The sequence below is a fragment of the Nothoprocta perdicaria genome, unplaced genomic scaffold (genome assembly GCF_003342845.1).
Source record: "Nothoprocta perdicaria isolate Ctin4 unplaced genomic scaffold, notPer1 scaffold_42, whole genome shotgun sequence".
In the NCBI taxonomy this organism is placed as follows: Eukaryota; Metazoa; Chordata; class Aves; order Tinamiformes; family Tinamidae; genus Nothoprocta; species Nothoprocta perdicaria.
Window position 1 is genome coordinate 4,059,162 of NW_020455666.1, and position 15,460 is coordinate 4,074,621.

The 15,460-nt window shown below is 49.1% G+C and overlaps 1 protein-coding gene across 3 annotated transcripts; it reads right to left on the bottom strand.

The window, feature by feature from the left end:
• Positions 1 to 658: 658 nt before the first annotated feature.
• On the bottom strand, positions 659 to 15,346 carry CARD19 (caspase recruitment domain family member 19). Of its 3 annotated transcripts, none has more exons than XM_026046099.1 (6): positions 15,316 to 15,346; positions 9,110 to 9,252; positions 8,217 to 8,370; positions 5,403 to 5,462; positions 3,903 to 3,974; positions 659 to 2,941 (listed from the first exon to the last, which is right to left on the bottom strand). In XM_026046099.1, the coding sequence occupies exons 1-6, from the start codon at positions 15,329 to 15,331 to the stop codon at positions 2,829 to 2,831; spliced, it is 558 nt and encodes a 185-aa protein (XP_025901884.1). In that variant the 5' UTR covers positions 15,332 to 15,346; the 3' UTR covers positions 659 to 2,828. The 3 variants fall into 3 exon arrangements, with proteins under 3 accessions (XP_025901884.1, XP_025901883.1, XP_025901885.1); XM_026046098.1 differs by lacking the exon at positions 15,316 to 15,346 and adding an exon at positions 12,982 to 13,016; XM_026046100.1 differs by lacking the exons at positions 5,403 to 5,462; positions 15,316 to 15,346 and adding an exon at positions 12,982 to 13,016.
• Between the last annotated feature and the right edge of the window lie 114 nt (positions 15,347 to 15,460).

Genomic DNA, 15,460 nt, shown 5'->3' on the forward strand with positions numbered 1-15,460 from the left:
GAAACATTAACCCTTGTATAGCAGAGAGCAGGAGGGCATCAGCAGACCCCCGCCCTGGGGAGGGGACCGTAGGGCAATGGTCCCTTGAAAGTCAGAGCAAAACATTCAATACAAGAAACACAGCAGCAGTTTTCTCAGTCCAGCTTTATTACAATTTAATTGCCAGCTTCACCCCATTAAAAAAACATATTCCATTAACTTATATAGACTTAGAGAAGACACATGCCAGAATAAATGATTATAAAACATAGGACCTGTGAAGCACAGCAAAACACTTGCCTTCCAGGTTGTAACAGCAGCCCTGCTTGCACAGTAAGGCATTTTTGGGGAACAGCGTTTGTGCACACAGAACACTGGCAGAAACCATCCGTGACAGTAAATCTTAACCAAATGTACTTTAAGTTTTCCTTTTATTACAGTATGAGAAAAGGCCCATCACAACTCGAAGACCCGGAGCGGGGGCTCAGCGGGGGGTTTCACAAGCCCAGCCGGCAGTGCCAGGGTGGCTCCGGCCGCGGGCGCTCCGCGCTGCTCCGAAGCGCTCCCAGGAGCGCCCCGGCTTTACGTGGCCCTGTGCAGATTTGCTCTGCTCCCCAGCACCCCGTGATGCACACAGTCCCACGCAGGCTGCCTGGACTGCGTACGGACCAGGGCCATGTGCTGTAGCACGGGCTATTCTATTGCCTTGCCCTGCTCTCACAGCACTTGGGCACGAACCGCCGAGCTCTGACACCTTCCCAGCAGGGAAGCGGGAATTCTGCACCTACTTGTGCTCCCCCAAGACTCTGCTTTATTTATTTCAAAGCAAATAAAACCTCATCCCTCTCTGGCCCTGGCTCCCAAATAGAGCAGGTGCCTCCTGCAGAGCTGAACACAGAGGTATCTATCRCTGCAGCTGCCGGCGGTGTTTGCTGCGCAGATTGCCTTGGCAGAAGGCACTRAACATCAGCATCCCCAAAGAACGGTCTTCAAAGACAACAAGGGTCTCCCCCAGGGCTTGCTTCCAGCTCTGTTCTAGTCCCAGGAACTGCAAACACCTCCTGAGCCTTCTGCCCATTCCTGTCCGCCCTTTATAAGGACAAAGGAAGCACAAGGAAAGGGAAGGCAGGGAGGGAGCCTCGTCATTCCTATCCCCAGTGACTGCCTGCTACACAGACCTACACAGCACCAAATTAAAGCAAGCTTTGCCTTCATTTTTCTGATCAGTAAAAACTTACACTAATTAAGGCACAAATCTTCTCTTTCTTATGATGATGGTCAAATCTATGTCTGCTCTCCTGACTTCTTCCCAGGCCAAACCAAACAACTCKACCCAGGAGCTTGTTCCCGAGAGGCAGCCTCAACTTTCCAAAAGAACAGAGAGGTGCCGTAGCCTTCACAGAACTTGCCTCTTTCCGAAGCTCCAGAGAGCCATTTGGGTCAGGGCACGGGGAGGACCACGGTGTCCCACAGGGCCACTGCACTTCTAGGGCTGCTTGAGGGGCTCTGTGGGGCTGCTGGCAAGGCCAGGTGTCCCCAAACCTGTCAGCACAGCAGCATCCGGCCCTCAGCTCCAACAARGCACTGATGATTTTCCATCTGTTTTAGGGAAATCATTTCAGAGGACTTGGAGTTTGCAAATCCCTATGGATGCACATTGACCCACGTGTGGCTGCAGCTCACTTGGGCGACCATCTCCCCTCCTGGCCCTAAACCTGATCTGGAAATCACATTCCAGTGAAGGAAGAGCCACAAGGAACCATCCACCRAAAGATGCTTTGACTAAAGCCTGTTCAGAAAGAGCAGACCGAGGGGGAAAGGCCTTTGTGAGGAGCTGGGCAGAGCCTGGCCTGTGAAGCCACAAGCACATCGGCGGTCCCGGCTCCCAAGATCTCCCTCATGCATTTCCTTCTTAGACAGGTGTTGGGAATAGATCCTGCAAACTTTTTGGGCCTCAGCTTACAGATGAAAGCAGAACATGATCAAATGACATAACAACTGCAGACTCTTCAAGTAAATACATGCATTTTTTTGGCCATAAAACACCTCCACCTCACATCACTTACATCCCCGCAGAACATGCTAGATTGCTTCCATTTCTTAGATACCCCAAAATACCTCAATGGAGGTGTGTAAATAACCCTGAAAGGTCTCCCTGGAAGTCTCAAGCACTTCAGACCAGCCAGGGCACGCCGCAGGATGGGGTTTGCACCAGCTCCAGCGTGCTCAGGCCACAACACATCGCTCAACGCGGCATGGGCAAGGCAGGCAGGCCGAGCTGCCAACACGGACATCATGAACTGTGGCAAGGACTTGGCACGCACAAAGGCACCTGGCCCTGAGGGCCTTCAGAGGCACCGGTGCCCACCCGAGCTCGGGCGGTGAGGGTAAAGCTACCGGACAAGACACAGCCCTGAGATGGAGATCTATTCCTCAGTAAGGCTTGGAGTGCATGTAAGTTTTCTTAAGTGCTTTTCTTAAATTAATTGTCACAAAAGACAGACTTGCATTCTTTTGACTATTGTGTTCTTCCCTTCCAGTATAAAACACATATATGCAAACATGGCCTAAGACCAATAATTGCCTAGGATATCATATTAAAAGTTGTATTAAAAATATTTTTATCCAAATGATAAATATTTTAAAATAAGCATTTACAAAAATAAAAGGTCCATTCCCCTAAGGAAGGACATATATAGCAGAGCTTCTGAATATATCTTAAGGCAACACATTGATGAAGCTAGTTAATGAGATCTTTGGTATGAGAGGGTAGTACATTAGCATTCATGCACCGTTGTCTTCCCTTGGCAGGTATACGCTGTGCAGAGAAGCAAAGAGGCAGCTTTTCCTTAATTCCTTGATAAATCTTCCAAGTACAACATACAAATCTTTCTGACATGTCTTCCTATGATAACAGGAGAAAAGCCCAGGATTCTCCTGGCTCTTCCCAGGACTTTGGTATCTAAAAAATTAAGGTGAGAGAAAGAAAGAAAGARAGAATGAAAAAGTGAAAAGAATAAGTTTCATTCCAATAAATAGCATCAGAAAACAATCAAAATGACCGCAGAGAACAGCCCGTTTCCTGTGGTACTGCACACATGAACTGCCCACAGAGGGGTGCAGAGCCGTGCCACCCTGCTGCGCTGTGGACACCTGAGCAGGAGCTGGCTAAGGGACAGGTTCACACCTGTACGTGGCACTGGCTAGTGTGAGTCCCCATTACCACATCCAGCCCAGCACCACCTCTTCCAGGAGCCACAGAGACACTGCACAGGTTCAGGAGAGAGCAATGCAATTTAAACAAGGGGAAGTGTCGGTCTTAGAGAGCTCCAGCTGCTGATTTCAGTGGGGGGAAAGGCAGACAAACAAACAAGTGTGTGACGTGACTTAAGTGCAAGCACCTCTGCTGGGAGGAGATGCAAAGCACCAGCTGGCACAGGCATGAGGGCCTGCGGGACTGCAATCTGCTGGAAAACAGTGTAATAACACAGGAAGGCTGGTGCTGAAGCAAATCCACACCGAGAACAGGACACACAAGTCAATGCTACAGGCAAATAACTGGGACAAACAATCAAGGAGAACGACAGTGCCTCCATTTCTTTGCACTGGACCCCAAGTGCATTTCTGGAAATGTTTCTGTGAAACGGTGGTGACCGGTACTGGTGATGGCAGGTGGTGGCCTCTGAGGACATGCATGGCTTGGCCTAGGTGGTCTAGTGGCTCTCTCCTGACCTTAGCCACGAGCACAGGGAAAGCCCAGCTGAGAAGCTCTGCTCTAAGGAGGAAGGGCGGCGAGGAAGACCACRAGCTCTGTGAGGTCCCGCTCCCTTCCTGGATCCCGTTAGCTGCAGGGAGAGCAGCGCAGCGCTCCATGGGCACGGRCCAGCCCAAGGCCAGCCCCACACAACGCTCTGGGTCGGTACCTGAGTCACAGCAGTACCAGAACAGGGCAAACCCTGCAGCCGCGCTGAAGCAGGTGAGGAAAAACACCGGACCTGGAGAAGACAGGAAAGGGAGCACATGAAGACCAAGAACAGGAGCAGGATTTTTTCCAAGTTAATAAAACTTCTATTGCTCTTCATGTGCACAGCAGCTGTATTCAAATGAAGCCAGCACAGTCACATATGTCCTGTAGCTAATGTATTATGAAGTACATTAACCATACTGTAAGGGACATTAGCCATACTGTAACTGATTTTTACTGCAGCTACTTCAACACCATTCACTATTTGACTAATTTGACTATTTTTCTAATTAGCTGCACTCCTATTAAATTTAAGTGAAAGCTTCCTTAAGTGTTTTGATATCATCTAAAATATTAAAAAAAAAAAACCTAAATTTTAAAACAGGATATTAATGAAATCACTGGGACCGTCCCCACACAACAGAGCATTTTATCCCATAAATAACCCCCATTGGGTCAACAGACCTCATGTGAAAATATATCAGATAGGAGACTATAGTCTCCTAGAAGTAGGAACTTTTTAAGTTTAGCTTTTCCCCTCTTAACTTTGTGCCTGTCTGYTTTTTTTCTCCAGTAAGGAGAATGGCAGCTCTCCACAAATGCTGCTGTGGAGCCTGTGCTCGAAGTCCCTCTGGCTTCAATTACTTCCAGGTCTGGTCCTAAAGTGCCTGCAGGATCCAGCCTTGCAGAAATAACTAGTGCCAGGGAGCAGAAACAAAGAACCAAAGCCAGAACCCAAATCAATGCCAGCTGCCAGCTCAGTCATTTCGTTTGCAATTGGTACATAGGATTTCTTTATTTGCATCAGCTGCATGTCTCATTTAAATAGCATCTGTGTACAAATTCAGACAGAATGGAGCAGAAAAGATCTGCATGTGATTTTATATTTACGTGCCACAGATTAAATTTTCATAAGAAAAAAAAAATATATTCTTGTTCCTGTTTACAATAGTGATGATAGGTGAAATGCAAGGCTAGTTGTAGGCCTACAATTCTAAGACAAAGCTTAACAGGTTCTCCCAATGAAAATGCATTTAAGTTCACTCTGCTTTCTGTCACACAYGCATGTCATCTTTCTTTCTGTCTAGGTTTTGTACTTAATTTGAAATTTTCAATATTTAGAATGGATTTAAAAAAAAAAGATGGCCTTGTGAAAAATACAGCTGAATAACACTTACTACCCCTCAAGGATTTTGCTAAAATGGGATAAGTAAATATATACTCCTGTCAATATTGCTTAATCACTTAGTCTCCATAATCTTCTGAATTGCCTGGCACTGTGTTTTCCTCAGCAGCAGCAGCTCGGTACATTTTCCTCTATTATTTCCACTTAAACAATGACAGTAAAGACATCATAAAACAAATTACTTGTTACATGAAATGCAATTACATGATAAATTAAATTGCAACTTAATCTGAAAAGCCATTCCATCCAGTGACATGGTATGCGTTTATTTACCCCTGTCATTTAGCATACATTTCTCCTTGTCAGTGGCTATCATTGTGGGATCTGTAGTTTCTAGAAACAAAAGCAACACAGCAAAAGTTAGTGCACAGCTCAGGCAAACAAACATCCACAATCAGCACATGCGAGATTGCAAGTACCCCCTTTCAAAAAAATACCCAATTTTGACATATTAGCCACTCCTGAAAGTAAATTATATTAATATATACACTAAATCAGGATATAGGCTTATTAGAAAAGAAAAAAGAGAAAAGACATAATGATTTGAATGCAACTATATACAGAGGCACAGTGATAAGAACAGCTCTGTGACCTAAGCACTACACTCACAGGTGACACTACAGTGACAGTATTGTCACCCAGAACTACTGAGCACTACCAGCACGTGCAATGAGTTTATAGCAGTCGGATCTCTTCCTGGATGGGGAAAGTGAGAGCTAATCCTTCCGTAACGCCTGCACTGAAAATAAATTTTTCACACATTTACAAAGCACTTCTGARCCAAAGTATGTGCTAAGCTGAAAACACTCCCCTGGTTGAGTGCATTGGCATCCTCTGCATTCCTGCAGAACCCCAGGCAGCAGCAGAGCAAGAGCTTGCAGACCTTGCTGCTCTCAGTGACCCAGGTGCTGCTCTCAGGCTCCTGAAGGCTACAGGTCTGTCTGTGCGCTCTCACTTGGCACAAACAGTTTTTGGTTCTAGATTATATTCTTTTTTCTGCAAATATCAGAGAGGGCAACCTTGTAWTAGGGTTTTCAGGAGCTAGCAGGAATGCAGTTGTTTCCTAGAAACACAGGACTCAGGAAGGCTTCAGGATGCTGCTTGTTGTTACTGAGGGACTTCCCACRTTGGCCTCCAAATCTGAACCCTTTGCTCCATGCTGGTGCGCAGCTTCGCACACACAGCTGGGACTGCCCCTTTATTCTTATTTTTCCTGCCTATTCCCACACCTGGGAGCGCTGGAGCAGCACTGGGGAGCCGCCAGTGCCACGTCACAGCGGCAGGACCCACAGCAGTGCCTGGGGAGGACGAGCCTTGGGCTGAGCCGCAGCCACAGGGACTCAGAAAAGCTGCCGGCTGCACTGAAATCGAGGAAGAGGCACCGAAATCGAGGAAGAGTGTGCTCAGCACAGCGCGCATCCGTTTTAATGCTTCACAAGGCTCCAAAACAGCATTTTCCAAGCTCATGGGGCTGTTCCAAAGCAGCAGCGAGGCAGCTGCCCCGCGGGCACAGTTTCAGCGTTTTTGGCTCATGGACAGGAAGATTTCCTCTTTGCTGTGCGAGCTCGGTGGCAGCGGGTGCCAGCTCTCCCGCGCACGCTGTGGCGTTGCTCGATGCCCCATCTCCCTAGCGGCCGGCAGCTCRGGAGCAAATCCGGGCTTCCCGAGGCGCGCTCGGCCTCGGCAGCCGGCGCCTCCCTCCCTCTAGCGGGAGTCGGCCRCAGGGCCGAGCGGCCGCGCACAGGCCCGAGCCCGCCCTGCCCGCATGCGGCTTGGGCTGGTTTCAAAAATAACAACAAAAACAAAGGTCTCGTCTGTCGTGAAACGCTTTCTATAGGTGCCATGCAGCTGTACGTCCTCTGTTCCAGGCCTCTGCCCCGGCCAGTCTGTCAGTGTCCTCTCCAAAATCATTTCCACATGTTAACAATCCTGCTCCTTCTTATCTGGTTTGTATCCAGTGTACAGCCCCTGTATTGGAAATTCCCTCTTTTCTTCACTTTTATAAAACCTAGTGGCAACTCAGTAAGGGCTCTGTGTTACATTTTCTTAAACTGTTCCTRGGAGGAACATTTGGGTAACGTGAATATTGCACGTGCTAAAGACCTAGAGAACTGCATTTGAAAAGATCTGAGTTCAATTAAACAAGGAATAATGGCGATGCCAAAAAGGAAGCTTTCCTCAAGAGTAAAACTCAGTGGTTTTAGCCAAAAATGCTGCACAAACGCTTACCCAGCAGCTGGTCCAGCAGGCAAACCCACGTTTAGCTGCACAGCCCCCAGGAAGCAGCAAGCACGCGGATGCAAACACCTCCCAGCCCCAAAACACAGGAGCTATTTGACCTGTGTGGCTAAAGTTCCCCCRGCAGGTAACTGAGGAGCTTCTTGTAGCTACAAATTGACTCACTGGTGGARCATTAGCACTGTCACAGGCTTTGTAAAATACTTCTTAAGCCACAGCCCCTTTGCAGCTTCATTAACTTAATTGCCAGAGCTCCCTCAAGCAACATGAGTCAGTTCAACATACTGAATACCTCAACTTATTTACTTATTTCCTATCCCTTTGGCATGCAATTTTGCTCTCCAGCTAAGAAAAAAAAATTAAAGAAAAAAAACAAACAAAAAAACCCCACAAGCATTATCATCTCAAGAGGGCACTGTTATGTCAAGGGGGAAGGCTTTGTTGCTTTCCAAAGAGCTGCTTTGCAGCATATAGAATCAAATCAACTCATTTGCAGAGCACAGATAGCTACAAACAGAGAGCAGGATAGAGAAAATGAACACCCTATTAAGGAGCAATGGTTAGTAAAAATAAACTGTACTTCGTATGAGTTATTTTTTCTGTGTCCTGCACATGGTGTTTAAATTGTATTTTAAAGACACAGGCTGGCATCCCAGGACCACACAAATGTGGACAGCCCATGCCAGTCAACAAATACCAGGAACAGTGCAGTCAAATGCCCTTACTGCTTTTCGAAGTTTCTAATCAGCAGGAATTAATGCTTCCAAAGATATTTAAATGAACTAAACAGGAATGCCTCTGAAATGTGCTTTTATAACACACAATGAAACTACAGGTGCCTCGACTTACTGAGGATTTTCCTGCTGGGCAGGTCGTTATAGAGGTGCTCGGCGTTGATCTGCAGAGCCCTGTAGAACTCCTGGCAGTGTCGCTCCCCGTTCTTCTGAAKGTGCTTCAGCAAGTCCATGAGCCGCACATGGAGCGATGCCTTCGGATTCCGGAACTGCGGGAGAAAAGCACCCGTGAGGAGGCATCACCCCCTGGAGTTCAGCTCCCTGTCACTTCGTGGAGGATTTGGAGTTGGTTCTATGGTTGTTAGAAGGATGGGGAAATGGAAAAGCACCATACACACACACACGTATATCTAATATTTATACACATATATTTATACATAGCCTGAAAAGTGTTGAGCACTAGGAGTCCTTACAAGGAGGGAGAAGATGCACCTAGCCTTCCACTCATCAAACTGATTGCACCTAAGCTGGAAAGWGTCCAAAAACACTCTCAGCAAAGCRMRGTATTTCCAGCCAGCAGAGTAGATAACACTAACAGGCACTTCGTTAGGATCAATTCCCTCTCAAGGAGGGCAGCAGTAAAGCATTTCTGATACAATACTGCTTATTTCAACAAAATTCCAGACAGAAGTATGTGTGGACCTGCAGGAAAGCAGCTGATTTCTGTCTGYAAGTCACCAATTGGGTTTGATAAAGTCCCAGTCCATTTATTCTGAAGCTCTTAAYGAGTTGAGACTTCCTTTAACTGAGCACATTCAGCTGTTTCATAACCCTGTGGCTACTGCGGCACTGCTGATGATCCAGCACGGTGCCTGTATGCCACCGAATCCCTGCTTGGCCCATGCAGCTCAAGCTCACGCTTCTATTCAGGACACTGTCCTGCAAACACAGGTGAGCTTTGGGAAAGCAGCACAACACACAGGAACACAGCAAAGTTCACTAACTTACCTTTTCTGCTTCTGCATCGGTGAGAATTTGGGGGTAGACTCTGTTAAGCTGAAGAATAATTTTATCCACAACTTGCTCGTTCAGTCGGCTATTGCTTGTAAGGAAATACATGTCATGTTGCAGCCGAATGCAGTACGACTGATCTGGGGGTAAAAACAACACAGAAAACAAAACACGGTGATTAATCAGCAAACTCACTTTTACCTTTGGCAACTTTCACTTTTCCTAGCAGCAGCTAAAAATGGAAATATAAAAGTGTTATCACCACCTAACCTTTTAAAGCCAACTTTAGAGCCATGCTTTAGGGAAATGAAATACAGGCTGGGTGCTCCAGGAGCTGCAGGTCCATTTTGTCTCATTTATAAACGCAAAGTCCCAGCTGGTGGCTGGAGGAACCAAAGCAACTTGGTGCTAACACAACATCACGCTGCCTACGTGGAATCTCCAGCGATATGCACAGCATTCCCATGTGGAAATGGGAACAGCATCCTGCACATTTTACCCAAGCACAGGAAAACAAGAAAAGAAACAAACAAAACAAAAAAAAAAAAATCAAAATAATGCCTCTGTGCAAAGGGCGCACACAAGTTTTCGGGTACCTGAGCCACCAGAAAATGCACAACTGCCAGCACCTTTTGCCCTGCTATTTGCAGAAGACGCAGAAGAAAATGCAGTCCTCCTCGGTGGCCTCTTAGCAATGTGCTGAGTGGAAGACTGCACAGCCCGCACAACTCTGTTGCATACTGCAAGCTTGCAATATGTTACATATATTACACCCAGGTGTCACAGCTGGCAGAACAACTAAGCTTCAGGCTCAGCACCTCAAGCACCTCAGTCAACAACTTCAGGATAACCAAAACTTCGGGCAACACTGCAGCATTCAGGAAGAAAAAGAAAAAAAAAAAAAAACAGCAAGTGTACACTATGAGTAAGTTACATTTTCCTAGAAAGTAAAATAAAATTAAGCCCGAGGAGTCACCTCCATCCCTGATCCCAGTCACACTGATGCAGGCGGCGCTGATGCACTAGCTGCGATTGCAGCAGCTGAGCTAACCAGGACCAGCACATGGTCGTGGTTCAGGTCCCGTCATCTTCCTGCCACGCAGATACTGCCCTTTCTGCTGAGGGGCACTGCCATCAAGCTGCCATCACACTGTGCCCACCGTGCTGCCGCAGGGGAGCCACACACTCCAGTTCTACCAGCAGTGCTGGGCAGCAGGAGCTGGTCTGAGGTTGCTGGGCAGCCCCCTTCCCTTCCCGYCTAAGCCAAAGGCTGCAGAAAGGACAAGACGATGCTCTTTGCCTCTGCCTGAAGATGCTGCAAGGTTTTGGCTCCTATGGATAAAACAGTATTTAACTCAAACACCAGGAAGAAGCTTTTCTATCCCATAGAATAGTCCATTTATAAGTGGTCCCTTTCAAGTCACTTGCTCATTGCTCCRATTCCACAGCAACTTTCCACCTGCCTGGACCTTCCCCTCCTCCAAGTTAATTCCTTTCAGGACTAGGGATGAGGCTCAAGGTTTAACCTCGATACCTGCACAGAGGGTATCGAGCTCCACTCTGACTCAGCAAGCGCAGAGCAAGAGCCATTCCCAATAGAGCACATCTCCTGAAATCCCTTTCCTCTCCCAGTGTGGGGGTCCTAGCAGACCAAGGGGGCAGTGGCAGCAGGGAAGCAGCACCCTGGCTACTGCATTAACAGCAGGGAGCTGCAGAGGGGACACGCGGGGCTGCTCGGGGCGATAAGGATATCGACAGAGCACAGCCCCAGCGCCGCCCCGGGCCACCCTGCCTGGCCAGCGCCGCTCGCTCTGGTGCCCTGTGGGACAGGGGACCGTGGTGGCGGCGTGGGCCACTGCAGCACCCCCAGGAGMGGGTGACTGTGCAGGCTGCACCTTATGGGTCACTCGCCACACAAATGAGCACAGCGARCACGGCAGCAGCTGCCCCAGGCACTGGCACAGACAGGGCCAACAGCTCCAAGAGGGACCCAGGAGTCCTGGTGGATAAGGGTGATACTCTTCCCAGTGGTGCCCAGTGACAAGATAAAGGACAACAGTACAGCCTAAAGCCCAGGAAATTCTGACTGATTTCGAGGAAAAGCCTCTTTGCTGCAAGGGTGACCAGTCTCTAGGCAGGTTGCCCAGAGAGGCTGTGGGGTCTCCATCCTCAGAGACGCTCCAAAGCTACCTGGTCATGGTCCAGGCTCTAGGTAACCCTGCTGGAGCACGGGTTGGAGCAGACGATCTCCAGAGGTCCCTGCCAGCCCCAGCTCTCCCCTCATTCTGTGTCCGTGCTAGGAAGTTTTATAGTCATTGGGCATACAGTGCCAGCTTTTTAATATTGAACACACCCATTATTTACATTTTAAAGGAAACACCAAGCAAATAACTTCACAATTGTGGCTGATGTGTTTTCAAGTCTTGAGACTTTGGGGAGTGGTGCCTTGGCATGTTTTGTATATCCATCTTTTATCTCACTGCCTCAAARAGTCTAGAGTTACTGCAAGGGAAATTTAAAATATTTACACTAAGAAGCCTTTATTTTTAAGCAGAAGTCACACCTGTGTTAGAAGGAACCCAGACTGATCCTCTCCCAGGCCTGGGAGCCAGGATCACTTAACTGCTGAACTTGGCAGCACTGCTGGGCGTCTAACACCTCTAAATACCCTTCACTGCTACCGCTTTTCTCTGGTGGAAAGGGGGACTTGGCTGAGCACAGAGAGCACCACCTCACGTTTATTGAGTACATTAGATCAAACACGGCTCTACTTCAAATCTGTAGGCCCACAATCAGCAATTAATTAAAATATTTTTTTGAAAATAAAAAAAAMCAAACAGTAGCTAATTCCCCGGAGCATGCCCAAGGCCAGGCATTGGCTGGCTGGGTGCTCCCAAACTCCTCCTCTCCGCGGGCAGATGCAGGGAGCTCCCTGCTCCACAGGCAGGGCCAGGCGACCGCGTCGCTCCCTCCGCACCCTCCTGCGGGATGGGTTGCATGAGGCCTCCCTCCATGCGGGTATCCGCTTCCAACGCCTAACTCCAGCAATATTTATCTGAGGGGCCTGATGCCCTCTCTGGCACCACTCTATCTTTATTACAGGCTCATCTTCCATTTGCTCTCCCCTTAAAAGCCTCCTTCGATTCACTGAGCAAATAGACAGGATGATGCCAAGCACATAAATGGAGATACAGCAGGCACAGACCCCAGTGCAGCTCATCCATGTTCTCCATAGAAGCACTTAAGGAGCAAACAGCTCCATGAACTCCTGCTGTCTCTAGCGAGTAACTCAAGCACAAGCTGCACCTTCCCCAAAACGCGACTGGACAATGCTCRGGCCCTGCCCAAAGACAGCCTGGCACCTGAATCTGAAGGCCCATAGCCAGTGGTGCGTGTGTGTCCATGCAAACTCCCCGCTGAGGAACYTCACGAAAACAATGAAAAAAAACTCCTTTAACAAAATGCAAGTTTTTATAGTAATTTAGCATCTGGCTTCCTCCTTTCAAGGACCCAAAAAAGACATGCTGCGGATTTCTTGTAAGAGGAAATCTGGYTGCAGAGCAGCGGTCTGAGCTTATCCCGTTGGGGAACGGGCAGGCAGCCGAAGGTCAACTGCAGGATGGGAAGGATGATGCCGAGTCTGAGGACACGGTGCCTCCCGCCCAGCCCCGAGCACCCGCACGGCACTGCCCGGCCGGCACGGAGCAGCTGCAGAGCCTTTCACAACAAAGTCAGAACCCCCCTCTCATCTGAAACCACTACTAAAAATAGAAGAAAGAAAAAAAAATAACTAGCAAAATATTAAAATCTCCCTGATACTTTATCATGCTCTTTGTGCTAATCCAGGCCCATGCCCACTGCACGCCTACCTGCCATGGTGTCGATCCGGCCCATCCCGGGTCCCAGCCCCTCCTGATGCCGGGGCGGCCGTACGAGCTGAGCTGAGCTGAGCTGAGCTGAGCTGAGCCGAGCCGAGCTGAGCTGAGCCGAGCCGAGCCCGGCCCGGCCCGGCCCGCCTCCCGCCAGCACCGCCCCTCCCCAGGGCCGCTAATTACCAGAGCCCTAAACCCTTAATTGCACAATTAGGAGGGAAGCAATCACTTCCTGCAGCGTCTCAGCTGCCCCACGCGGCGTTTCCGCGTTTTTTCCCCAATATACGTATGCAATGCACAGTCACACGRCACTTTCTGTTGTTAGCACTGCAGAACTGCACACCCTCATTTAACTGCAGCTCGAGTGTGTAAGGCAAGTTAGACTGATAGTTATTTGGCCCCGAGGGGAAAGGATGACTGCTTTCAAGCCAAGAAACACCCGTGCTGAGGCGGTTCGTTAGCGGGGATACACGAGCTTCACGACAGAGGGAGTGCAAAGAAATTGCTGTATTTCAAAAGCCCCTGTTTGCACAAAATTCCATAAGCACTTAGTAACCCCACAAGATATGAAGGAAACTACAGCATTCACTGATAGACTAAGAAACAAAGCTCAGCCTGTAGGTTTGCAAATCGTGATAAGGGAACAAATATATTTTTTATTACTGCTGCTATTACCTTTTTTTTTTTATTCCAAAATTTCGTGTTTTTTAATGTATTGGGAAAGCTAGGTTTGTAGTAAGGCAAAGACGCTTCATTGTTGTGACTTGTGCCAAAAGTGTGAAACTGTTTGCAGCAAAGTTTGTCTGGAGGAGACGAAGGTTGCGGTAGAGTCCGAGCAACAGGGCAGCACCAGGGATGCGCTGCCAGCAGCACTAGCCCTAGCAAATGCTCATCCCTACCTTTGTGCTACAAATACAAGAGCTTCTTTATCCTTATGAAGCATATGAAGGTAGAAAGAAAGCTCATGGAAACATTTTTAATATTTCAAACTCCTGTGGTGATTATGGCAGGTCTCCTTGGGAAGGTGGGTGAAGCGTCAGCATCCTCAGCTTGTTCTGCTGGGCTTGAGGGATCCACATTTTCCAAATGACATGAAAAATGTGTTAGAAAACAGATTTTTAAAGTAATTATTACTGCACACAGAGACTTTGATCGAGACCTTGATCGTGACAGTATCACAGTCATTCTTGGCAATGTGTTAYAGTTACAGAAACAGGCACCTTGTGAAAAGGAAACTGTCATTTTATGACTCCTTTCATCTCTCTTTTTTTAAGAGGATTTCATGGGTTTATAAAAGCATCACAGCAATAGGTGCTGTGTAGTAGTGACATAGCAGTGTGACATGCCAAGGACTTGCTTTTATGGTCACTTTAGACCGTTGGCAATTCACAGCACTTTGTGCCCTGCTAAAAAAGTCCCTGGAGCCTCTGTGAGTGTCTGCAGCAGAAAACCAAAAACTTTGGCTCTCAATGGGCCACAGGTAGAAATCTGCCATACAAATTCCCAAGTAATTTTTAGCAGACAGCGTTTCCAAGCACTACATGGGAAATGGAAGTGGAATCCCGACCATTCAAGGGTGCCAGGGTGTTTATCAGCGAGCCTGGAGACAGCTATTTGTGGCCTATAGCCTCAGATAATGAAACAAGAACCAGAGGTTAAATATATCTCCTCCTCAGGAGCGGGGCACGTCTGGCCTGTGTGTCCTTTACACGGGGACGTGCTGGGGACATGGCCCATTTGGGGGGGACGCCCCAAGGGGACACGTCCTTGGTGGGAGCGGGACCCCGTGCACCATCCAGCAGCGCTCCCGGGGCGAGCGGCACTTCCCTGCCTCCGCCACGGAGCCCGGTGCCATCCCGGGACACGGGACGCGGTGCAGGGCYGTCTCCCCACTCAGTGCGAGCGGCCACGGCCGCGTCCTCCCAGCGCGCAGGGCAGYGCCGCGTTTCCTGGTTCGCTCCTTGCAAAAGCCGTGACTGCTTCCCCTGCTGACCGGATTGGCTTCCCTTAATTGAATTCCTTTATTTATTAAACGCTACCCTTGCCATGGCAGCCGTTCCTTCCTTTATCCACAGCTAAATCRCAAAACAAATTCCCCACAGCGGAGCAGGGCTGGGTCTCTTGGGGACGAAGCAGGCAGCTCCCCTAGCAAGTTCTCTTTGTGCTCACGGAAATACGAGGGGACACTTGTGGCCGGCTCCGTYCCCGCCGGCGCGGCCGGTGTCTCCCTGCAAACACAGCGCGAAGGGAGGCAGCGGAGCGGCAGGACGTGCCCGCAGCCCCGCCGCCTGACCCGCGTCCCCCTGTCCCCGTCCCGCGCCCGCCACTTACGTGTCCGGTAGAGCATCCTCCGCACGCGCGGCCCGCACCGCGGGCGCCGAAGCGAAAGTGACAGCGGGCGGCGGCGGCGGCGCGCACCGCCCCCGGGAGCGCGCACCGAGCCGCACCGCCCCCGGGAGCGCGCACCGAGCCGCAC